The 24,988-nt window shown below is 47.1% G+C and overlaps 1 protein-coding gene across 1 annotated transcript in view; it reads right to left on the minus strand.

Moving 5' to 3' along the window:
* The window catches only part of COMP (cartilage oligomeric matrix protein), a 43,165-nt gene extending 24,080 nt beyond the window's left edge, over positions 1–19,085 (minus strand). The window contains exons 1-6 of the mRNA XM_079960561.1: positions 18,677–19,085; positions 12,696–12,781; positions 4,794–4,845; positions 3,481–3,653; positions 2,455–2,592; positions 742–819 (exon numbers count right to left, since the gene is read on the minus strand). Of these exons, the coding sequence (XP_079816687.1) occupies positions 742–819; positions 2,455–2,592; positions 3,481–3,653; positions 4,794–4,845; positions 12,696–12,781; positions 18,677–18,752 (603 nt within the window). The 5' untranslated portion in view covers positions 18,753–19,085. The remainder of the gene's footprint in view (positions 1–741; positions 820–2,454; positions 2,593–3,480; positions 3,654–4,793; positions 4,846–12,695; positions 12,782–18,676) is intronic.
* Positions 19,086–24,988: the final 5,903 nt, after the last annotated feature.

The raw sequence follows: 24,988 nt of genomic DNA on the forward strand, positions 1-24,988 counted from the left end.
AAACATCATACCTATATCACAGAAAAGGCGGTCTACAGCAGAAATCTGAGTGCGTTGTTTATCTTGTCTGACAGGTTACCTGTTTAATGGTCACTTGATTGGATTGCCTGGGGAGCCTGGCCAGTCTTTTGTAATGATAAATACTTAGTTCCTGGGCCAGGTCACAGGCTCACACCCTTTTCATATCTTAAATGTGCCCTTAAGACAGGATTTGTGAAGGAAAAGACAACGGGGAGGCTTTTCCATTTTCCTTTGACCTTGCAGAGAAAACATTTGGTCAGTTTGGGAATCAAAAATAGTTCCAGGTCGGTCTTCCTGTGCTGATCTATGTGCGTGCTTGGTTGATACACTTATGAACATTTAACCTATATCTAAAACCTCAAAATTCCTATCACACCGTGTGCTTTGTCTTGCTTTCAACGGGATTCTCAGTGTGCAAACACAGGTCTCTTTCCTTTGCTTTCGGTGGGCTGGGCACCCCAAGGTGGGTGCCATTTGCACCTCTAAACATGAATGAGCAACTGTTGATGCATCTAGCTGTTACCTGGCATAATTTAAATGGGATAGACAGAGCCAGGTGAGCGGCTCTCTCGGGATCATTGTCTGCAGCGAAACTAAAATACATTAGTCAGGAATCTAACATCTTGAGCTGCTTCTGCTTTTGTTGAAAGGAGGGCTGGCGGTTGCCTTTTGCGGCGGGACAGAAGGAAGGTCTGGTCTGAGGCAACTGCCAATAATTACCCGAGTGTTGGTGCAGATGGAATTGGGGACACAGGATCTGCCCATCCCTGTCTCGCACTCGTTGACATCATTGCAGACCTGCGCAGGAAAGAACAGAGAGGGGAGATTGGTGCCTGTTTACCTGGCGGCAAAAACCAGCGGAGTGTCCTGTTGTGGCAACTTTAAGGGCCAACACGTTTATTATGTCATAAGCTTCTGGGATGGGGCCTGAGTTTCTGCAGTAATAAATCTGTTTGTCCTCAGGGGTGCCGCAAGACCTTTTTGCTGTTTCAAAGGCATTTTTGGGTGGTCAAGTATTTGGGAGGATCAATAGCCCCACGACGAAACACAGACTTGGCCTGCAATAAGCAACTCCTTCCTTGCATCTCTGCATGTGTGACCGCAATAGGTAAAATCTGCTCTCTAAGGGAGATTCGCCAGCTTAAACACTGCTCACACTGCATACCAAAAGGGCTTCAGTAAGTAATTGGACCAAGTGCTAGGGTGAAGATACTGGGTGAAGAGGGACCAGAGGGCCGCTTGGAACTGAGCGGCCTTGTATAGAGGCACTGCCAGGACTAGAACCCAGAGCCAGGACCCCTGCAGCTGCTCTGCAGCACAGCATCAAAAATGGAAACAGGAGCAGAAATTGCTAGTATCCATTTATTCACCCCGGAACCAAAATCAGCCTGGGAAATATGGTATTTGCTGTCATTTTCTACTGTCAGCTCACAAACGATTCATAACTGATTTCATACACCCATCCCCATTCTCTTTGAAATGAATGGGGTTGTAATAATGCAATGGCAAATGGATTGTGGCTTCGGGCCCTCGTATTTACGGGACCGCCTCTCCTGGTCTGCCCTGCAGAGGACATTAAGGTCCATGAATAACCATAGTTTAGAGGCCCCAGGCCCTAAGGAAGTCAGACTACTCTCCACCAGGGACAGGGCCTTCTCAGTGATGGCTCCGACCTGGTGGAATGCTCTGTCCCAGGAGTGCAGGGCCCTGCAAGATTTAACCTCCTTCCGTCGGGCCTGTAAGACAGAGCTATTTTGCCTGGCCTTTAATTTGAATTCAGCCTGATCTTTTATTTCCCTTCTCTTCCCTCCCCTTTTATGAAGATCACCTGCTCTGAGATCCCACAGCTAATTCTCCCCTGGCCTCCCTGCTGGCCCAAGTGGGACCAATTGAGCCAGCTAGCCCTGGGGATTATCTAATGCTTATTAGATGGATTTCCCCTAAATTGATTTCTGAACTTTGAATTTTATTGTTATTCATGTTTTTATACTGTATTTTATGCTGCATTTACAATTAAGTGTTTTTAATTTGTTGTTAGCTGCCCTGAGCCCGGTTTTTGAACCGGGAAGGGCAGGGTATAAATAAAAAGTTGTCATTATTATTATTATTATTATTAATTCTTGTAGGCTACATAATTTCACCAGAGAAGACAAGTGAGGCAGATGACATGGCCTTGGATGGGAGACGAACTGCAGCAGAAGAGAAACAGGATGTTGGGCGGAACAGTAGGCAATGCCTTCTTCCATCCCTGTTCCTACCAGCCCTCCTGCCTGCAGGCATCTGGAGCATAAACAGGCTGCCTGGCCCTGACTTCAAGGAATGGCAAAGAAATGGAAAACTGGGAAGAACCCTGTTCCACCCCCCCTTCTCTTTCCACAGCTGTGCTCACCACCCCGATCAGAGAGCAGAAGATCCTACCCTCTGAGGAGTTACCTGCTTGTTCGCCCTGGCGAAAGCCAGACCGACTCCTTCCAGTATGGGACCAGTGTAGCCAGGAGGGCAGGGGTTGCAGTGGAAGCCGGGGGCTGTGTTGACGCACTGGACTCTGGGGAAGCAAGGGTTCGCTGCACACTGCAAGGAGAAAAGGTTTCGCTTAGTTGTGCATGATCAGAGCATCACTAAGGGACAAGGGTGGCGCTGTGGGTTAAACCACAGAGCCTAGGACTTGCCGATCGGAAGGTCAGCGGTTCGAATCCCCGTGACGGAGTGAGCTCCCGTTGCTCGGTCCCTGCTCCTGCCAACCTAGCAGTTCAAAAGCACATCAAAGTGCAAGTAGATAAATAGGTACCACTCCGGTAGGAAGGTAAACGGCGTTTCCGTGCACTGCTCTGGTTCGCCAGAAGCGGCTTAGTCATGCTGGCCACATGACCCGGAAGCTGTACGCCGGCTCCCTCGGCCAGTAAAGCGAGATGAGCACCGCAACCCCAGAGTCAGCCACGACTGGACCTAATGTTCAGGGGTCCCTTTACCTTTATAGCATCACTGTAACAGTGGCTTTCAAACGGGTGTGTGTGTGTTTGCGGTTCTGATAACACCATTTGGGACACTGGCTTGCATTCCCTCCATTGCTCCGCTACCCCCTCCCATGGCAATCTCTTTGGATCGGGTCCTTCCCCACCGTCACATTCTCAGTTGGAGCAAGGTGAAAATGAAGCCAGTGTGAGCTTGTCCAACATGCCTCCCCCATTGTGTGAATCATGAACACCTCCCATAATTCTATGGGGTTCTAGAATACCAGCCTTCACTTGGAAAGTAGACAATTTGGTACGGGGGTGGGGACCCAATCCTTTTGCTCCGAGAAGAACTGTGTGTGTTTGCGGGGCAGGGGATCCCAAGCCAATCTTAGTGGTTGCCCTCCACTCCCAAGCCAGTTGAGGAAAAAAAGCTTCAGAAGAGATTTATGGCTTTCTCCTCCTGCCTCCCATCTTTTACACAGAAGGAGAGGGGGAACCTCCTGACCTCATCGATGTCGGTGCAGTGGGTCCCGTTGCCCGTGTAGCCCAGAGGGCAGGCCCCACAGCGGAAGCCGGTGGGGGTGTCTGTGCAGGTGACCCCCGGGAAGCAAGGATTCGGGTAGCAGCGATTAAGAGCCGCCACACTGATGCCGGGGCCAGTCGCTCCTGTACCGATCCCTGGAAGACAAGGAAACAAAGGAGTTGGGCTGCCCCAGCTGGAGGCTGGTCTGTTAGGGGCGAATGGGGCACTGCCCCACCAACCACAGTCATCTCCCTCCTCTCTGCCTTCTCCCTCACAGCCAGCTGGCCGCCAGATTCCTCTTCCTTCGTCTCAAACCACTCTAACACCAGACATTTAAAGCATTATGGCACCACTTGAAACAGCCATGGCCTGAAGCGAGATGAGCGCCGCAACCCCATAGTCCCCTTTGACTGGACTTAACCGTCCAGGGAACCTTTATCTAACCACTGAGCCTCTTGGGCTTGCCGATCAGAAGGTAGGCGGTTCAAATCCCCGCAATGACGGGGTGAGCTCCCGTTGCTCGGTCCCAGCTCCTGCCAACCTAGCAGTTCAAAAGCACACCAGCACAAGTAGATAAATAGGTACCACGCCAGCGGGAAGGTAAACAGCGTTTCCGTGCGCTGCTCTGGTTTGCCAGAAGCGGCTTAGTCCTGCTGGCCACATAACCCAGAAGCTGTGCGCCGGCTCCCTCGGCCAATAAAGCGAGTTGAACGCCGCATCCTCAGAGTCGTCCGCAACTGGACCTAGGGGTCAGGGGTCTCTTTACCCGTGTGGTGCTGATAATACCAAAGTTGCAGGTTTGTTCCCCACATGGGACAGCTGCACATTTCTGCCTTGCAGGGGATCGGACGAGATGGTGCTCAGAGTTGCTATGTGCTGGAGCAGGACTAGCGGCTGACATTAGTGGGCTTCCAGGGAGCAAGGGAGAGGGAGCAAGGACGAGCTGGTTGTCCTTCAGCTGCAGCCAGGCAGAAATTGCAATGCACACCCAGCCATGCGCTATTAGGCGATTAGAGGCCACGCCTTGGGTGGTGCTCTCAGGTGGCAGCGCTCTGGCCCCTTTCGGCTGGCTGGTTGCACCTGGCAGGTGAGATGAAATCTGGTTGCAATAAGAACCCTACGGTCCTCTCCCTCTTTTGCAGGAGGGGACGCCTGGGGGCCAGGATGCCTCTGGGCATGCACAAAGCGCCATTCGCTCCAATTGCTAGCTATTAAGGAATGCATTTCGTTTTTAACTCTTCCAAGAAATGGGCTGCAATGTGTTGGGTCTGTATGGAGATAACTTTGACACTTACCACAAGCATCGCACTCCATCACGGTGTTCTTCAGGAAGGTGAGCTCCTTGATCTGCAAAACAATGGGGAAAATAAACACCAGTTTACAGCCCCTTCCTTGGTGATTGGGGGTGGGGGGGTGGGGGGGGTAGGAAAGCTCAGTTTCCGGCCCAAGGCCAAGTATACAAAAGCAGAGCCGAGCTGAAATGTCCCAGGCGAGGTGCTTCTGAGAAAAATTATTTCTGAGGTTTTTCTTCTTCTGAACCTCCTAGAAAAAAAGAAAGCACTTTGCAAAAGTTGCTCTCAGTATTGTTCTGTCCCAACCTTGTGGGGTGGTTGTTGCTTTTAATAATAATAATAATAATAATAATAATAATAATAATAATAATAATAATATTTATAGCCTGCCCTTCCCGGTTCAGAAAACCGGGCTCAGGGCGGCTAAAAACAAATTTAAGACACTTAATTGATGCAACAAAAACCAGCATATAATGCTTTCATGATATCTTAAAAAGGTAAAGGTAAAGGGACCCCCGACCATTAGGTCCAGTCGTGGCCGACTCTGGGGTAGCGGCGCTCATCTCGCTTTACTGGCCGAGGGAGCCGGCGTACAGTTTCCAGGTTATGTGGCCAGCATGACTAAGCCACTTCTGCCAAACCAGAGCAGCACACGGAAACGCCGTTTACCTTCCTGCCAGAGTGGTACCTATTTATCTACTTGCCTTTTGAGGTGCTTTCAAACTGCTAGGTTGGCAGGAGCAGGGACCGAGCAACGGGAGCTCACCCCGTCACGGGGATTCAAACCGCCGACCTTCTGATCAGCAAGTCCTAGGCTCTGTGGCTTAACCCACAGTGCCACCCGCATCCCAGCGCCACCCGCATCCCCATGATATCTTACTGTGTTTTAATTTGTTGGAAGCTGCCCAGAATGGCTGGGGCAACCTAATAATAATAATGATAATGATAATAATTTGCTGGCACCAGCTGAAGATGTGCCCTTTTTGCAGAGCCATTGCTACAGGGGCAGGGGACACGGGTGGCGCTGTGGGTTAAACCACTGAGCCTAGGGCTTGCTGATCAGAAGGTTGGCGGTTCAAATCCCCACGACGGGGTGAGCTCCTGTTGCTCAGTCCCTGCTCCTGCCAACCTAGCAGTTCAAAAGCACATCAAAGTGCAAGTAGAAAAATAGGTACCGCTTCGGCGGGAAGGTAAACGGCGTTTCCGTGCGCTGCTCTGGTTCACCAGAAGTGGCATAGTCATGCTGGCCACATGACCCAGAAGCTGCACACCGGCTCCCTTGGCCAGTAAAGCAAGATGAGCGCTGCAACCCCAGAGTCGGACAGGACTGGACCTTATGGTCAGGGGTCCCTTTACCTTTACTTTAAGCTACAGGGGCAGGGGGCCCGTTGTTGTTGTTTTTGCCCTGGGTGAAACCTCCAGAGGGGCACCATCGAGGCTCCCAACCTGCTTTTGTATGTGTACGCAAATGTGCTTGCGGGGTGCCAATCTGGGTCTCTGGCCCGGGTGAAATGTAGCCTAGTTTCGCCCCTGCTTTTTGCCCAGGGTGGAGGTAACGAGGCCAAATGCCAATTAATGTATTGCCCAGTGTGTGACGTTTTGACGTTTTGAGTTCCCTAGGGGCTTTCCTGAGAAAAACGAGGGACTATCTGTTAAAACTGGCTTGGTCGATAAAGTCTGGACCTCGTTCCCATCTGGATTTGGCCTCGAAGGCAGGAAGAACTACCCCAGCCGGGGAACAGCAGAAGGTCTACTTGAGGTAATCACCTCATCCGGCAGAAAGCTGGAGGGTCACCGTTTGCTTTCCAGCTCCCAATTAAACTGTTGCCAACGCGTTGCGGTTTTTTAAGAAGCTTTAATCTAACCCAGACCTTCCTGTAAACCTGGGCAGTGCAGGCCTACAGGGACCCGTGGTGGTTTCAGCTTCCACTGCCAGATTTTTTATTTATTTTAATTTCTTTTTGCGTTTTTGTGGTTGGATGATTTGTATATTTCAGGAGCAACTGACAAACACCATCCAACTTCAAAGTGACAAGGGCATGCGTGACCTTATTTTGGAGATATGCCCCCTTTTTGAAAACGTATATTTCGAAAGGGCAGAGGCTGAAGAGGGATGGGTGTGCAGTTAGAAGAGAGTAGTGCAAGAGCATGTGAAAAGTTCCTTTTCTTCTTTTCAGAAAAAAGAGCAGAGGAATAAGCTTGTGAAGAGGGATTTACCGTATTTTTCGCTCTATAAGACACACCAGACCACAAGACGCACCTAGTTTTTGGAGGAGGAAAACAAGAAAAAAAATATTCTGAATCTCAGAAGCCAGAACAGCAAGAGAGATCGCTGCGCAGTGAAAGCAATGATCCCTCTTGCTGTTCTGGCTTCTGGGATAGCTGCGCAGCCTGCATTTGCTCCATAAGATGCACACACATTTCCCCTTACTTTTTAGGAGGGAAAAAGTGAGTCTTATAGAGCAAAAAATATGGTATATGTAGATGCTAGGATAGAAAGGATAAGGAAAACAGGAAGACACAATGAGAGGTAAAGGAGGTGCTGTGGGATTGGTGGAAGTCAATGTTTTTATTTTTAGTGTTTATATTATTAACTTGTAAGATATGGATTTGTGGTGGGGTTTTTTTTTTGTATGCTGGTTTTTGTGTTTTGTGTATTGTTATTTTTCGATATTTATCGTGTTGTTGTTGTGTGGAAAATACTAATAAAATTTATTACCTAGCCACGGAGGCAAGCAGCAGCCAAAATACTTTGCCCATGTTGATCCCCCCCCCAAGCCTTAATAACGTAATCAGATCGGACCACAAAGGGCCCCCAAAGTCCAGGATACTGTTCTTGCAGTGGCCATTGTCTCCTGGGATAGGTACTCACAAACACTGCTGCCCAGTGGCGTAGCGTGGGGGGTGCAGGGGGGGCCGGCCGCACTGGGCGCAACATCTGGGGCTTAGGGTTAGGGGGTGCAAATCCACGGGTTAGGGGGCGCAAATCACTTGCCTTGCCCTGGGTGCTGACAACCCACGCTACGCCACTGCTGCTGCCTTCTACTGCGGAGGCAGCGCATATAGCCAATGTGGCTCGCAGCCACTGAGATGATGATGATGATAATAATAATAATAATAATTTATTTATACCCCCCCCTTCCCGGTTCAAAAACCGGGCTCAGGGCAGCTAACAATAAATTTAAAACACTTTAAAACACTTAATTATAAAAGCAGCATAAAATGCAGTATAAAAACATGAATAACCATAAAATTAAAAAATCAATTAGATAATCCCCAGGGCTAGCTGGCTGAATTGGTCCCACTTGGGCCAGCGAGGAGGCCAGAGGAGAATTAGCTGCGGGGTCTCAGAGCGGGTGATCTTCATAAAAGGGGAGGGAAGAGAAGGGAAACAAAAGATCAGGCTGAATTCAAATCAAAGCCTTTTCCTCCATGAATAGAGAATAGGGGGTCAGTGATGGGGAAAGGGCCAAAGCTTCCTGTTATCCCAGTGGGCAACTGGACACCATTATGGGAGGCCCATAAGCAGGACCTGAGTTCAAGAGCACTCTCCCTTCCTTCATAAAAGGGTTTTCTTTCTTTTTGAAAAGTCAGGCCCCTGATGGACTGGACTGCAAGGTCCATCTGGCCCCCGGCATGGTCTCTCTAATGAGAGGCTTGTGAGCGGAGGCGTCCCAGCTGCCTGGGGAATCTCTGACTTCATCTCGGCAAGGACGGCCGGAGAGGAACGCACGGCGGCGACTCCCCCCGGAGGCCCCCCGGCTCCGCAAGAGTTTGTCCTGGCACAGAGAGGGCCAGTCTGCTTTTCCAGTTTGCTGGCAGGGAGAGGCGGCCAGGGAGCCGGGGGTGGAAGGGAAAGAGCGTCTGGAATGTGGAGTTACACAAGAGACAAAGCACACTTTGGATGGCCAAGGGCGGAAGACCCCCCCAGACGATGCTTCGCCCTCGTAGCATCGGGGCAGCCATCTTGCTGCATGCCCTCCAACATTTCTCCAATGGGAACAGGGATGTCCTAAGGAAAAGTGGGACGTTCTGGGATCAAATCATAAACCTGGATGGCTTCTGTAAATCCAGGACTGTCCCTGGGAAATAGGGATGTGAAAGGAATTTTGAGGTCTTAAAAGTAAAGGGGCCCCTGACCATTAGGTCCAGACGTGGCCGACTCTGGGGTTGCGGCGCTCATCTCGCTTTATTGGCCGAGGGAGCCGGCGTACAGCTTCTGGGTCATGTGGCCAGCATGACCAAGCCGCTTTTGGAGAACCAGAGCAATGCACGGAAACGCCATTTACCTTTCTGCCGGAGCGGTACCTATTTATCTACTTGCACTTTGATGTGCTTTCGCGGGGATTCGAACCGCTGACCTTCTGATCGGCAAGTCCTAGGCTCTGTGGTTTAACCCATAGCGCCACCCGCATCTTAGATATATGTTAAATGTTCATAAGTGTACCAACCAAGCACATACATAGATCAGCACAGGAAGACCAACCTGAGACCATTTTGATTCCCAAACTGACCAAATGTTTTCCCTGTAAGGAAGGGGGGGGAGTCAGGAAACCTCCCCATTGTCTCTTTCCTCACAAATCCTGTCTTAAGGGCACATTTAAGACATGAATAGGGTGTGAGCCTGTGACCTAGCTCAGGAAAACTAAGTATTTTTGTAAAACTAAGTATTACAAAAGACTGGCCAGGCTCCCCAGGGTATCCAATCAAGTGTGCGTTAACAGGTAACCTGTCAGACAGGAGATAAACAACGCACTCAGATTTCTGTTGTAGACCGCCTTTTCTATGATGTAGGTATGATGTATCTGGGGGTGGCGGTCTTGGGTTACACCCCTTCTGAGATGTATGTATGATGTATGGAGGGGTGGTCTGGAGCTCCAGGGCAGGGAATTTAAAATGTCTATATAAGGCCTTGCGTGCCATTGTTCTGGGTTCCTCCTCCTTTCCTGCGTGTGAGGGGAGCGCCCTGTTGCAACAGATCAATAAAGATCAGGCTTACTAGCTGCTTTGCTTCTCAATATTCTCTGGTTGGCCTCTGTTATTTTCTCCTATGTAAGGGAACCTATGTAAGGACTCTATATGGGCTCTTGGATACCCCATAAGGGGAAAAGGGCAGATTTTGATCACAACAAGGGCACTTGGAGGGCCTAGGATGCTGGGAAAAAACACCCTCTGGGAAGCCAATGTGCTTCTCCTCTGCTATGTGGCATAGAGAGTCTGTTATGCTGACATTCCCGGTGATGCCAAACATGGGTGTCCAGTGCCAACAGGGGCTGGAGCCCAAAGAAGGACCTTTGAGAAAGTGGGGCTTGAATCTCACTTGTGGGTTTTCTGCAATGGGCATCTGATGATCAGAGACCTACCCTTCCTTCTCCCCCTGGAGATTTGTTTGCTCCTAACTGGAGAGGCAGGACATAAGCAGAGATCTGTTGGGTGGGCCAGAGGGAAATTCCACCCAACATTTTGTTTCCGATGGGTGTGCAGCAAGGCACCTCTGGGGACAAGTAGATAAGTAAGGCAAAGTAAGGAAAAAGCACCTCCTCCCAAACTCGCTGCCGCCCTGTGGTCTGTCCCAAGAATCTAGTCTTGGGGGTGGATAAATTAATTGGTCTAAATAAGGGGTGGGGAACTGTGGTGGACCCACAGCCTAATTTCCAGTGCCATGGGGGGGGGATGAGTGGCGTGATGGAAGGAAGCTGAGGGGGGGGGGAGTCCTCTTCACACATCAGGGCTGCTCTGTCTGTCTCTTATTGGGTGGGAAGGAATATGTCTAGGTTTGTCATTGCTTTTCTCCCAAGAAGCACAAAATTAAAAGACGCCTGCTTCTTGGGAGAAAAGCAGTGACAAACCTGGACAGCATCTTAAAAAGCAGAGACGTCACCTTGCCGACAAAGGTCCGTATAGTTCAAGCTATGGTTTTCCCAGTAGTGATGTATGGAAGTGAGAGGTGGACCATAAAGAAGGCTGATCGCCGAAGAATGGATGCTTTTGAGTTCTGGTGCTGGAGGAGACTCTTGAGAGTCCCATGGACTGCAAGAAGATCAAACCTCTCCATTCTGAAGGAAATCAGCCCTGGGTGCTCACTGGAAGGACAGATCCTGAAGCTGAAGCTCCAAGACTTTGGCCACCTCATGAGAAGAGAAGTCTCCCTGGAAAAGACCCTGATGCTGGGAAAGACGGAGGGCACAAGGAGAAGGGGACGACAGAGGACGAGATGGTGGGACAGTGTTCTTGAAGCTACCAGCATGAGTTTGACCAAACTGCGGGAGGCAGTGGAAGACAGAAGTGCCTGGCGTGCTCTGGTCCATGGAGTCATGAAGAGTCAGACACGACTAAACGACTAAACAACAACAACAAATATATATATATGAATGACCCTGTCCACTTTTAGCCCCTGACAGATTATCCCCAAGGGAATGTGACCCTCAATAGATTTTATTTATTTTTTTAAAAGTTCCCTCTCTCCCTTTCAGGAGATTTTGGAGGCCTTGGATTGGCCCAGACTTTCACTCTTTAAGTTCAGGATCCTTGCCATGTTCTCCCAGGTCACAATATCTTAATTGCCGTAGCTGTGAACCTTCCCTTTTTTGCGGGAAATTGCCTTATTCCAGCGCCTTTTCCTGCTGCTTCCCGCTTCTGACCCGCATTGTTAGATATCCCATAGAGTGTCCCTGGGACAGGTGAGGCTGCTGATCCCTTATTTTTCAGGCTGCTGATCCCTTATTTTCAAATCTGAAAGTTGACAGCTATGCCAATTGCTTCTTGTCCATTATAATCAGGGCTACAGAATCAGTTCTTGGGGTGCTCTCAAACGGTAGCCATGCTCAGACAGACCCACTGAAATGAAAGGACATGGTTTACTCCAGTCCATTAGTTTAGGTGGAACTTATGAGGTGGAACTTATGAGGAACGGCTAAGGGAGCTGGGCACGTTTAGCCTGGAGAAGAGGAGGTTAAGGGGTGATATGATAGCCATGTTCAAATATATAAAAGGATGTCACATAGAGGAGGGAGAAAGGTTGTTTTCTGCTGCTCCAGAGAAGCGGACACGGAGCAATGGATCCAAACTACAAGAAAGAAGATTCCACCTAAACATTAGGAAGAACTTCCTGACAGTAAGAGCTGTTTGACAGTGGAATTTGCTGCCAAGGAGTGTGGTGGAGTCTCCTTCTTTGGAGGTCTTTAAGCAGAGGCTTGACAACCATATGTCAGGAGTGCTCTGATGGTGTTTCCTGCTTGGCAGGGGGTTGGACTCGATGGCCCTTGTGGTCTCTTCCAGCTCTATGATTCTATGATTCTATGATTCTAAGTGGATGCAATGCAGAAGAGGCTTCCCCAGGTGTAACACCTAAAGTAAGGTTACAAGACGTCCCCGTTTCCCAGAGATGGTCCCTGGATTTACAGACCAGTCTCCATACAAAATCCATTGAAGTTGAAAGTGTCCCTGGATTCATTGAAAAAAATAATCTGGTAACCTTTACCTAAAGCCAGGTTTTGGCATCTGAGGTGGGATGCTGACCAATGTCCCCCTGCAGCCTGCAACCTCCACTTGCAGTTTCTTTGCAAGTTTCTAGTCCTTATGAAAGCTTGGCAAGCACTAGAGAACACTGCAAATGAGGAAAAACCCTGGAGCTTGGGTTGGAGAGAGGTGACCCCATGCAAAACAAATTATCGCTCTACCAACAGTAGAATCCTGGAACTGAAATAATTATCAAATACTTAAGGGTAACCGTTGTTGTTGTTATTAAAAAAAGATCTGGTATGCAAATAGCCTGTGTGCAATTAGTACATAATTTGATGGTGGGGAATGGCTTTTGTCTGCCATGCCGGGTTCAGGTGTTTTAATCTTTTTCCTCCTTTTTAACTTAAAAGGAGGAGGGTGCAACTGGCTTCACGCCTCCCTTACCTGCTGTTTCAGCAGTTCTGTGATCTGCCGCAGGACCTGATTTGTCTCCCTCATCTCTGAGAGCATCTGGGGCGAAAGGTCTCCGCCTGCAATGAGAATGCATCAGATATCTTCCTGTTACTTCAGGGCGCAAGAGAATCCCGGGCCTGACTCTCAGCTAAGGCGTCTTCCCAGCCCCATATTCAGCCTTTTGAACAAAATTATCTGATCATTCACTTCAGAGAAACCATGAATTGGGAACAAGGTATAGCAGTTACACAGAGAAGTCATCTTCAATCATGCTCTGTGAAAGTAAAGCACCAAAACCAGCCCCCCCCTTTTTACAATTAAAATCTGCCCCCTTGCAGTTAAAGTCTCAATCAACTTTTGTTTTAGTTGATTAATCTATTCACAGAGATAATTCAGTTTGGTGGCACCTAAGACCCAACCCCTACTCCCTGCTCTTTGTCCAGCCAGCCGCCCCAACCAATCAACTGCTGCTGTTGCTGTCCAGCAACGGTAGCTTGCATCTGAATAGGGAGGTTCTTGACCAACAGCCATTGATAGACCTCTCATTCTCCATGAATTTATCTAATCCGCCCCCCACACTTTAAAGCCATCCGGCTGCTGCTGCAGCAACATCTTGTGGCAGTGAGTTCCACAAGTTTAATTATCTGCTGAGTGACATAGTGAAATTCATTTGTGGATCGGTTGAGATTAAACGGATGAACCCAAGTGAGGAAATACTATGCAAGAGAGAGGATATTACACACACACACACACACATTTCTATCCACTTTTTCTTCATCTATACTTTATTTAATCAAGTACCTTCTTAATCACTTCCCCCCCGTTAAATGAAAACCTCCATTTTTTTTAAAGGGGAGGCCCTATAGCCTAGTGGGTAGAGCAGGTTCAAAACCAGCACCTCCAAGGAATATCTCCTTGCCTGAGCTCTTGGGACGGCTGCTGCCAGTCAGTGCAAACAAGACTGCGCTAGATGGGGTGCCCACGATCAGATATAATAATAATAATAATAATAATAATAATAATAATAATAATAATTTTATTTATACCCCGTCCTCCCCAGCCAAGACCAGGCTCAGGGCAGCTAAGACCAGCTATAAAAACAATTGATTAAAATACAAATTGTGGTATGTGCACATCTGTGGAGCTAAAACTTAAGGGTTAACTGGTGTGTGTGTGTGTGTGTGTGTGTGTGTGTGTGCCTGCCTGTAATTGCAATTACACAAGTTGTTCCAACCCCAATTAAGCCCTGGAAACCGGCAGCTTTTCATCCACCCCACCCTGCAAGGTAAATTGCCCAGAAGCTCCTTCTACAAGTCCGTTCCTGCTCAAACTTACAAAGCCTCGGGTTTTTTAGACTTTAAAAGGCTGCAGCTTCCCGTGTTAGGTCATATGCCCCCCCCCAAAAAAACACACACCCCCAGGAACTATTCTCCAAACCCCACCAGTGACTTGCCCCCAAAATTGCAGATCAGCCATTTCAGGTTGTGACTGAGGTATGACAGGGTATGAAATTCAGGTTGTGACAGGGTATGAAATGCGTCCCTTGAAATTATTATTATTATTATTATTATTATTATTATTATTATTATTGCAATCCAGGACTAGGAGCTGCCTCAGGGAGACCCACTTTTCATTCTGGTTTTGGTAAGAGGAGCTAATCCTCTCTTCCCCCCACCCTAGCAAAAACCACCTCCCTCCCTCCCTCAATTTTGATCTGCCAGGATGCTGGGCACGGGGCCTTCTTTGTAGTGGCACCAACACTTTGATCTACTCACTCTCCTCCAAAGCCTTGCCCCTCTAAGACCTCCTACCTGCATCTGTGTTGTTGTTGTTGTTGTTGTTAATAATAATAATAATAATAATAATAATAATAATAATTTATTTATACCCCACCCATCTGGCTGGGTTTTCCCAGCCACTCTGGGCGGCTTCCAACAGAATATTAAAATACAATAGTCTATTAAACATTAAAAGCTTCTCTAAACAGGGCTGCCTTCAGATGTCTTCTAAAAGTCTGGTAGTTGTTGTTCTCTTTGACATCTGACGGGAGGGCGTTCCACAGGGCGGGTGCCACCACTGAGGAGGCCCTCAGTCTGCTTCCCTGTAACCTCACTTCTCGCAGGGAGGGAACCGCCAGAAGGCCCTTGGCGCTGGACCTCAGTGTCCGGGCTGAACGATGGGGGTGGAGACGCTCCTTCAGGTATACTGGGCCGAGGCCATTTAGGGCTTTAAAGGGCAGCACCAACACTTTGAATTGTGCTCGGAAATGTAGCTGTTCATTGGGCTTGACAAAGCCTCTGGCATGCTCTGCCCACCATTCCCAGATGTGAACTGTGCTCCTAACGGGACTGTGATTGATTATTGCTCATCCATCCTGGTGTGATAAGAGCCCTCCTCACTGAGGACTGCTCACATGCCCTGACTGAACTATTGGTAGGGAGGAGCACCTTTAAAACTTTTTAAACAAATATAAAATTAATAATACTCCCTGCCCCCTTTCAGGGCATACACACTCCCCCCCCCCCATTTTCAATAAGGACTCTGCCTATTTTCTGGTATTCTGCCCCTCTCCACCTGTCAGTGTTCCCATTCCCCCCCCCCCTTTTATTTTTTTGGGCGATGCTTTTTTCAAAATGGTCCGGAATCACGCAGGATCCTGTGTTCCTGTCTTGCTGTTGGAGGTCATGCAGCCCCTAAATCTTCCTTTCACATTTCTGTGTCAAGTGACAAAGCGTTAATTCAGCTTGCAAGTAGGGAGGTTTGCCTGTTGCCCAGGGACACCTGCAATCAGGCTGGAAAAGAGTCTGAAACCCTGGAGAGCCACAGCCAGCCAGTGGGTTCTTGTGGCAATGAGTTCCGTGAGCTGACTATACCTGCTGGTCAGTTTTTTCACTGATCTGGCTCAACTGTTAGGAGGCAAGCAAGAACACACTCCTTACATGGATCCAGTTTCTAAGATATTTAGGAGGAGCCTCCTCTGCAAGAGGTCTGGAGGGCGGCAACACGAGAACAGGGCCTTTTCTGTGGTGGCTCCCTGCTTGTGGAACGCTCTCTCCAGGGAGGCCCGCCTGGTGCCTTCACTTCGTATCTTTAGACACTAGGCAAAAACGTTCCTCTTCTCCTAGCCCTAGCCTTTTAAACTTAGGGGTGGGTATTGTTTCTGTTTGCTGCTATATTATGTATTTTTGTGTTTTTATATTGTAAACCACCCAATGATCCTCAGATGAAGGGTGGAATGGAAATTTAAATCATCATCATCATCATCATCATCATCATCATCATTTTGCAATGCAGTTCTCCAGGCAAATAGTATGTGCATAAAGATGCATGCGTTAGTGAAAATATTTTTAAAATTGCTTGCAAAGTTTGTACAGTATGCAAAATTGCATACCAAAAGGTATACCTTGTGGAACTCCCTGCTGATTGAAATCAACATTTTTGTTTATGCAAATATACCCAGGCTGGACATGTCGATATTTTGACGTGTTTTAATATATTTTACTGCTAATTTTAATTATTTCCAAACATTTTAAACTACTTTCATTAATGTTTTTAATATTTCCTGCAGGACACATAGATGTTTTTACCTACAATCAAGCGGTATATATATTTTATTATGTAAAATAAATAAATTATAGGATAACCGCACAACAAAATTCTGATGAATCTTCAGGAGGATTATTATTATTTTTAAAAAAGAAAAAGCTTTGCAAACTAATGTGGAAAGGTGGTTAAGTGAACAATAAGGAGGAAGAAAGACAGAAACCGTATGCAAGGATGCAATGTAATATACTCCCATACATTCTTAAATAGACATGACTTTATTATCCTAATACGTATGTATGTAGATGTTAAAATCCTACTGCATTCTGTATAAACTCATACCAAATATTGTTGAAACAAAAAATAAAATAAAAAGTTCCTTCCAGTAGCACCTTAGAGACCAACTAAGTTAGTTATTGGTATGAGCTTTCATGTGCATGCACACTTCTTCACACGAAAGCTCATACCAATAACTAACTTAGTTGGTCTCTAAGGTGCTGCTGGAAGGAATTTTTTTATTATTTTATTTTATTTTATTTATTTTGTTCCGACTATGGCAGACCATGGCTACCTACCTGTAACTACAAATATTGTTATATTTATCCAAACAAAGCCTACATCTGTAAGACGTATTCTACACATCTCCTTTTCCCTCTCACTTTTCTTTTCCTCTGTATCATTAACCGAAATTCTTTTTAAAAAACCAAAAAAACCAAAAAGGGGGGTGGGGAATAAGATTGACAGATCTGTCCATCTTTACATGAGGAAATGTGTGTATCTCTCTCTCAAAGGCAAGCACAGCTGAGCTAAGACTGGGGGCTGGACTTGGACCATTGGATTTGAACGACAAGGAAGGAGATTTGGACTAAACACCAGGAAGAAGTTTCTGATGTGGAGCTGTCTTGCTCCAGAGCTGGTGGACACTCCTTCCCTGGAGGTTTCTAAGCTGAGGTTGGAGAGCCATGGACTTTCTAGCTATCATTCCTGCACAACAGGGGATTGGATTAGACAACCCGCAGGGTCCTTCCAACTGTAGAATTCGAGGATGCTAAAGATTACAGATAGATAGATGATAGATAGATAGATAGATGATAGATAGATGATAGATAGTTAGATAGATAGATAGATAGATAGATAGATAGATAGATGATAGATAGACAGATGATAGATAGATAGATAGATTAGATAGATAGATGATAGATAGATAGATGATAGATAGATAGATGATAGATAGATAGATAGATAGATTAGATAGATAGATGATAGATAGATAGATAGATAGATAGATGATAGATAGATAGATAGATAGATGATAGATAGATAGATAGATAGATAGATAGATAGATAGATAGATAGATAGATAGAGATGATAGATAGATAGATAGATAGATAGATAGATAGATAGATAGATAGATAGATGATAGATAGATAGACAGACAGACAACGTATTACGGTCGGAGACCAGTTTATAAAACACACTTGGAGGTACAATCCCAGAAGGAAAACAAACATTTAAAACAATGTACACCAATAAATTTAAAATTTATAAATGTGATAAGCGTATAGACACTTAAAACTTTAAGATAAGCTACCGCAGAGAGATGACCCAGAGTCACCCATGGAACCAAGTTTGGGGATTTTCTTGACGAACTAGTCTGAGTCAGGGGATGGTCTGCGCCTACAGATCTGTACACAGAATCTGGCCACCATCCAGGTCGTCTTATGATTTTTGCCTAACAGGAAAAGGTCAATTTTTTGCTTTTCTGGGAGGTCAGCAAGCCTCACCAGCAGGGGATCAGTGGTCTCACTCCGTGCCTCTTCCTAAAAGGGACATCTAAAGAACAAGTGCGCTGGGCTTCCTATCTCCCCCAATGAACAGGCGCAAAGTCTCTGAGCATATGGGACTTTTTTAAAGGATCCTTCCAGGACCGGCGAGCTTCTGGCGAGTGTAAAAGCCCTTCTTGCATTTTTGGATACGAGAAAGAAGAGATATGCTGCCGGTGAGGCTATATATCTCTCGATTTCTCCAATTTTATAGTCGGGGCACCTTGAGCACACCTGCTGTCTCTTGGTGCCTATGATTCTTTGCCTGACCGTAGCTTTTGCCTGGCCCAACCCCAGACTTAGAAGGGCTTGAGGGGCAAAACCCAGTTAAGATTACATGTAAAATAATTGATTGTTTGCGAAAATTGGTTCGTCTTTAAGGTGCAGTTAGCAGCCAGCTACCTAGGCGAACATAAACCATGCTTTCAAGATTTAATAAGAAAACCAGGATATGTTGCTAAAACAGAAGGGAACTGATTACACAGGAGCCTCAGTGGGGGACGACTTAAAGAATGAAAAAAAAATCAACCTGGATGGTTTATTTTACAAACCCCTCCTGACTTTCTTGAGTAAGAATGAGAGTGCAAAAGGGAATCTTAACTCACCTCTTCCTCCAGGCATCTGGCCCGAGCCATAGGAGCAAAGGCTCAGAAGAAGAATTAACCTCGGAGCGACAGTCATTCTCAGAGCCTGATGGTGTTGCCCGTGCAGGCAGCCTGCCCCTTTTTAAGAGTCTTTTGTATATATAAAAAAATTGGCTGGGGAACTCATGAACCTCGGCTCTGCTCCCCCTGCTGAGCGCCTGGGCTTTGCTGTTTATGAAGCTTCATTTCTGCCCTCTGAAGTTTTTATTCGCTCAGATGCTCACAGGAGACGTCATCCCTGGCTCCTGGTCCAGCGGGAGAGAGCGAGAGAGCGAGATAAATTAAATTAGGAGAACAAACAGTGTATGAGAAAACCATCAAGACGACTGCTTACCTTGCGGTGGTGGATTGGCATGTTTTTATTTTCTAATGAAATCGGGGGGAAACAACAACTCGGGGATTAAAATGTTTGGAGGAATGATTTCCTCCATAGCATTCTTCAAAACTTACCTTCCCCTGTCCCTGTGAAACCTTAGTTGGTGAAAAGTTACCCCTTACATACATTCCTTCTCCCCGCCACCTCCTCTCCCACCGCTGCTGAAATTCCAACTGTAAGCTCTTTGCGGGCAGAGAGCTACTCTGCTTTGGTTTTGTAAATTGCCTAAGAAGCCTCTTGCGCTTGGCAGCAAGGTGGCAGAGGTTCATGCTTCGTGCTGTGCTTAGCTGAGGCTCAAACACCCTAGACAGCTTGTGCCCCCAACTCCTGAACTGCCCCCTCTGACCTCCAATTGTGGGGGCGAGGGGGGTCAGGGGGGTCCAAGGCCTGGCCAGTGGCCCTCCACAAAGGGGTAGCTAACAGTGCCCTTCAGATGTTCAACTCAAACTCTCTGACCATTGACTGGGCTGGTTGGTGGGCACTGAAATGCAAGCTCCTCTGGATTGCCGGAGGTTCCAAGTCCCTACAAAAACCATACAGGACTTCCTTTTTTTTGTGGGTGCTAGCAATTGATATCCCGCAATTTGCTGAATTGTGGGCTTTCTTTCTACTTTTTAAGAACAGATGAACAGCCAAAAGGGGTCCCATCTAAGTTCAGCATCAGGGCTGGATTTAGGTTTGATGAAGCCCTCAACTACTGAAGATAATGGGGCCCTTTATATGTCCAGCTGTCCTTTGTCAACAACAAATTGTCACTGCTTTTGTTGTTGTTGTTGTTGAATATATGCTATATGGTAATTTATGGACCTAATAGGTATCTAAAGCCATTTGGACACCGCAAATAGGAGCCTACACAACACAAAACACTGTTGCTGTATGTAGGTTTTATTTTATTGGTGTTTTATCTTATATTTTAGAAATGTACATCCAGTTTTTTCCCCTTTAAATTTTATGGGGGCCTCCAAGAGAGTGGGACCCTAAGCTATAGCTTGTTTCAGCATCCTGTCTTCTATCTATCTATCTATCTATCTATCTATCTATCTATCTATCTATCCATCTATCTATCTATCTATCTATCTAATCTATCTATCTCTATCTACAGTGGTACCTTGGGTTACAGACGCTTCAGGTTACAGACTCTGCTAAGCCAGAAATAGTACCTCAGGTTAAGAACTTTGCTTCAGGATGAGAACAGAAATCGCACGGCGGCGGGAGGCCCCATTAGCTAAAGTGGTACCTCAGGTTAAGAACAGTTTCAGGTTAAGAACAGATCTCCAGAAATGTAGAAATTTTAGAAATGTACATCCAGTCCCCCCCTTTAAATTTAAGGGGGCCTCCAAGAGAGTGGGGCCCTAAACTATAGCTTGTTTAGTTTATATGTAAATCCGGCACTGTTCAGCATCCTGTCTTCTATCTATCTATCTATCTATCTATCTATCTATCTATCTATCTATCATCTATCTATCCTAGTGGCCAACCAGATCGGCTAGTAGCCATCCACAGTCTTCTCCCCCGTGAATTTGCCCAGTCCTTTTTTAAAGCCACCCAAGTTTGTGGCCCCCACTGCAGGAGGGAGTTCCATAGTTCAACTCTGTGCTGCGTGAAGGAGGCCTGTCTCTTACCTGCCCTGAATCTTCCAGCCTCCAGCTTCTTTGGACCCCTGCCAATTGTAGCATGAGAGAGGGAGAAAAGCTTTTCTCTGCATCAGACCTAACCTGGAGATGACAGGGATTTGAATCCGGGGACTTTGGAATTCAGAGTATATCCTCTACCACTTTTGGTTAAAGATGAAGTAAGATTCTAGTCCTCACTGTTCTGAACAATGGAGTACTGTTGTACCTTGGATCTCAAACGCCTTGGCTCCCGAACAAATCGGCTCCCGAACGATCAAAACCCGGAAGTGACTGTTCCGGTTTCCGTTCTTTTGAAAGCCGAATGTCCGATGGGGCTTCTGATTGGCTGCGCTTTGGTTTACGAACGTTTTGGAAGTCGAATGGGCTTCTGGAATGGATTCTATTTGACTTCCAAGGTACGGCTGTAATTGAAATAGGAACTTTGGACGCTTCCTTATTCTGAGCGAGGCCTGTGGTCCATCCAGTCTTAACTGCTGGAGATTCAACTAGCGGCCTTCCGCAGGCGCTCTACCACGGAACTGTAGCCCTTCCCCTAAAAATAAATCAAGACTCTGGTCCTCATTGTTGTGAATAAAGGGCGAATTTACAGGAGGGGACATTTTATCATATGTGGTGGGATTGTAAGGTAATTAAAAAAATTTGGGAAAGCGTGTTCTCCTTCATGGAGAGCACGTGTTGCGGTGGGGGCTGCCAGGACACTCCAAAGTTGGGGGGCGGGCTAATTGATCGTTGGCCACTGATGCGATTGGGGCTTCCCTTGTTGTTGGGAAGAAGTTAATGTTGCCAGTTATTGATTGACAGCCAGAAATAGTAAAACTCCTTGCACGAGGCTAGGGCTTCCTCTTTCCGCCCGTGCATTGGATTGCCCGTCCCTCCCTCCCTAGAATAGGGTTGTTCGCTTTGACCTTGCTATGCCTGTCATGGGGTCGTCTGCTTTGGAACGGGGGCCTGGTAGGAATTTTGTCCATCTGGCTGATTGGCTGGGGCCATTTGGTTTTTGCCTACTGCGTAGCAAATCGTCACAACTTGTAAGGTTTGCGGTTAGGCATTGGTTTATGGTTTGGTTGGTTGAGGGGCATGGATTGGCTCTGCCTGCCCCTCTAATGCTGCTGCTGCAAGGGATTCCGTTAAAGGAATCGGGAGCTAACTATTGCTTGTCCACTCTGTCAAGGGGGCTCGGGCCATAGCAATGAGCTCCTGGTTGAATTTGGGGTGAGGGCAGGTTCCCTGCTCCTCGTAACCCCCAAGTGTATTCCCCCATTCTGACTTTCGCATCGTGCGGAATGTCAGTCTGTCCCCCATGGAGGGGGCTGATAGTCGCAACCAATGCCTACGCAACCACTCACAAATTTGTATTTTAATAAAGTTGTGGCCAAAATTATGCCAAAAATCTTAAACAAAAATTTCTGTGTGATGTGTGAGTTATTGGGGTGGACCTGGGGACCTCGACACGCAAATGATATACAACGAATTGAAGAAAATGTTCCATTTAACATTTGTTAAAAAACCTGAAGCATTTTTATTAGGGATGGTAGGGAAAGATCAGCCAAAAAAGCTGAAAAACATCATGTATGCGACAACGGCCGCGAGAGTTCTGGTAGCACAAGGATGGAAGACTGAAGAAACCCCAACTAAAGAATCATGGCAAGAAAAATTGATGGACTATGCAGAACTGGCAAAACTGACATATAAACTACAGGACAAGGATAAATGTGACTTTAAAGATGAATGGGAACCCTTTACAAAGTATCTGAAGACCCAACAAAACGAACTGGACTCCTTGGCAGGTTTTGAATAAACATTCACAAACTTTTTATTGATAATAATCAGCTAAATAGTTTGACATGCAGCAATGTGTAAATGTGTAGCATGCAGCAAAAAGCATTTTTAGAGAAATCAAAGACTGGAACTGAGAGAAGTCAGGGGGTGGGGGTGGGATTTGTGTGGTGGGGGAGGGAGGAAAATGGGGAAAAATATGGATGGTATGTTTCTGGATAATATGTTTTGTTTTAATTTTGAATAAAAAGTTTGTTTGTTTGTTTTTAAAAAGGGCGAATCTACATTGTACCTTTATATTGCACCACTCTATCCAGCTCAGTACCTTGCCAACAAAGGTCTGTATAGTTCAAGCTATGGTTTTATCAGTAGTGATGTATGGAAGTGAGAGCTGGACCACAAAGAAGGCTGATCGCCGAAGAATGGATGCTTTTGAATTGTGGTGCTGGAGGAGACTCTTGACAGTCCCATGGACTGCAAGAAGATCAAACATATTCATTCTGAAGGAAATCAGCCCTGAGTGCTCACTGGAAGGACAGATCCTGAAGCTGAGGCTCTAGTACTTTGGCCCCCTCATGAGGAGAGAAGACTCCCTGGAAAAGACCCTGATGTTGGGAAAGATGGAGGGTGCAAGGAGAAGGGGACGATAGAGGACGAGATGGTGGGACAGTGTTCTGGAAGTGACCAGCATGAGTTTGACCAAACTGCGGGAGGCAGTGGAAGACAGGAGGGCCTGGCGTGCTCTGGTCCAGGGGGTCATGAAGAGGCTGACACAACTAAACGACTAAACACCAACATCCAGCTCAGTATTGTCAACACTGACTGACAGCAGTAGCTCTCCAGGTTTTCAAACAGGGGGCCTTCACAGCTCCAAGTGCCAGGGACTGAATTAGGGATTTTCTGCAGGCAAAGTTACAGCCCCTTCTCCAGGCAAACATGACAGCTTGACAGATCTCTTCCCAACCCAGCCGGCAAGCTGTTTTTTTTCCAACAGGGTTGTCACTTCAAAAGAAGTCTTATGTATGTAATTTTTTCTCTCTTCTTCTTCTTTAAAGAAGGTTGTTGTCGGTGTTGGGGAAGGGAATTCGTGGAACATGGGTTGAAGCCGCAGGAGCAGACAAGCGCCTCTTGTTAGAACATCCCGGCAGGAATTCCCATTAAGAGGGCTGGACTTAGAATATGGAGCAATAGCAGTCCATAGGGGCAGGCGAGCCTCAAAGCCCAACATTATTATTATTTTTTTAAAAAGAAAAACCCTTGCGCCTAGAAATGTCCGATCCAACACCAATAAAAATGAGGCCATATGGAAAGAGTGATTTTCTTCATCCAAACGAGGTGTTAATGGATTGTTTTTTGGGAGTGGGGGAGCCCCTCCCCTGAATTTTGGAGGCCAAAAACCTTGCAAAAACAAGGGTCGCCTTGTGGTTATGCTTTGTTCAACACTCCCCCCCACTATAAAGACAGGAGCCCTTTTCGTTGTCAACTTCTATTTACCAGAACAGCTCCTGCACCTTTAACAGCAGCGCTTCCAACGTAGCAGATAAAAGTTCTTCCCCACGGTGGATGGAGAGAGTCAAAGTTCAGCTGCTATGTCAATGTGAGCCGTGCCAATAATAGAGCCACAGGAGCAGGTGCTGTAGAGAAAAGTTGGCAGGCAACCCTTTCTCCAAGGAGTTGCCTAGAACAATATGTTCTTAAGCTGTCCTGACAAGAGAATTGTCTTGGTGGTCTGCAAAAAGGGCCTCCCGGTCTTTGGAGGCAAGACTGGGAAACGGGGCCTCCTCAGTGGTGGCCCCGTCTTTCTATAATTCCTTACACAGGGCAGCAGCCGAGCTAGGTTTGCTGATGCGATTTTAAGTTTTAACATTTCACAGAGGTTTCAGGATGGCGGGTAGATGGGCTTGGTATCTAAAACTTGAATTTTCAAAAGGTTGTAGCACCTCAGCCTTTCTCAACCTTGGGTCCACAGATGTTTTTGGCCTACAACTCCCACCCCCCCCCCTAGATAGCAAGGCCAGAGTTCAGGGATGATGGGAGTTGTAGTCCAACAACATCTGCGGACCCACAGGTTGAGAAACACTGCCTTACCCAGTTGCCCCAAACACCTTCTTTTTATACTGTGAGTAATGGAAAGTGACGGGACGCAGGTGGCGCTGTGGGTTAAAGCCTCAGCGCCTAGGGCTTGCCGATCGAAAGGTCGGCGGTTCGAATCCCTGCGGTGGGGTGCGCTCCCGCTGCTCGGTCCCAGCGCCTGCCAACCTAGCAGTTCGAAAGCACCTCCGGGTGCAAGTAGATAAATAGGGACCGCTTACCAGCGGGAAGGTAAACGGCGTTTCCGTGTGCGGCTCTGGCTCACCAGAGCAGCGATGTCACGCTGGCCACGTGACCCGGAAGTGTCTCCGGACAGCGCTGGCCCCTGGCCTCTTAAGTGAGATGGGCGCACAACCCCAGAGTCTGTCAAGACTGGCCCGTACGGGCAGGGGTACC

This window comes from Podarcis cretensis (genome assembly GCF_951804945.1).
Source record: "Podarcis cretensis genome assembly, chromosome: 18".
NCBI lineage: Eukaryota > Metazoa > Chordata > Lepidosauria > Squamata > Lacertidae > Podarcis > Podarcis cretensis.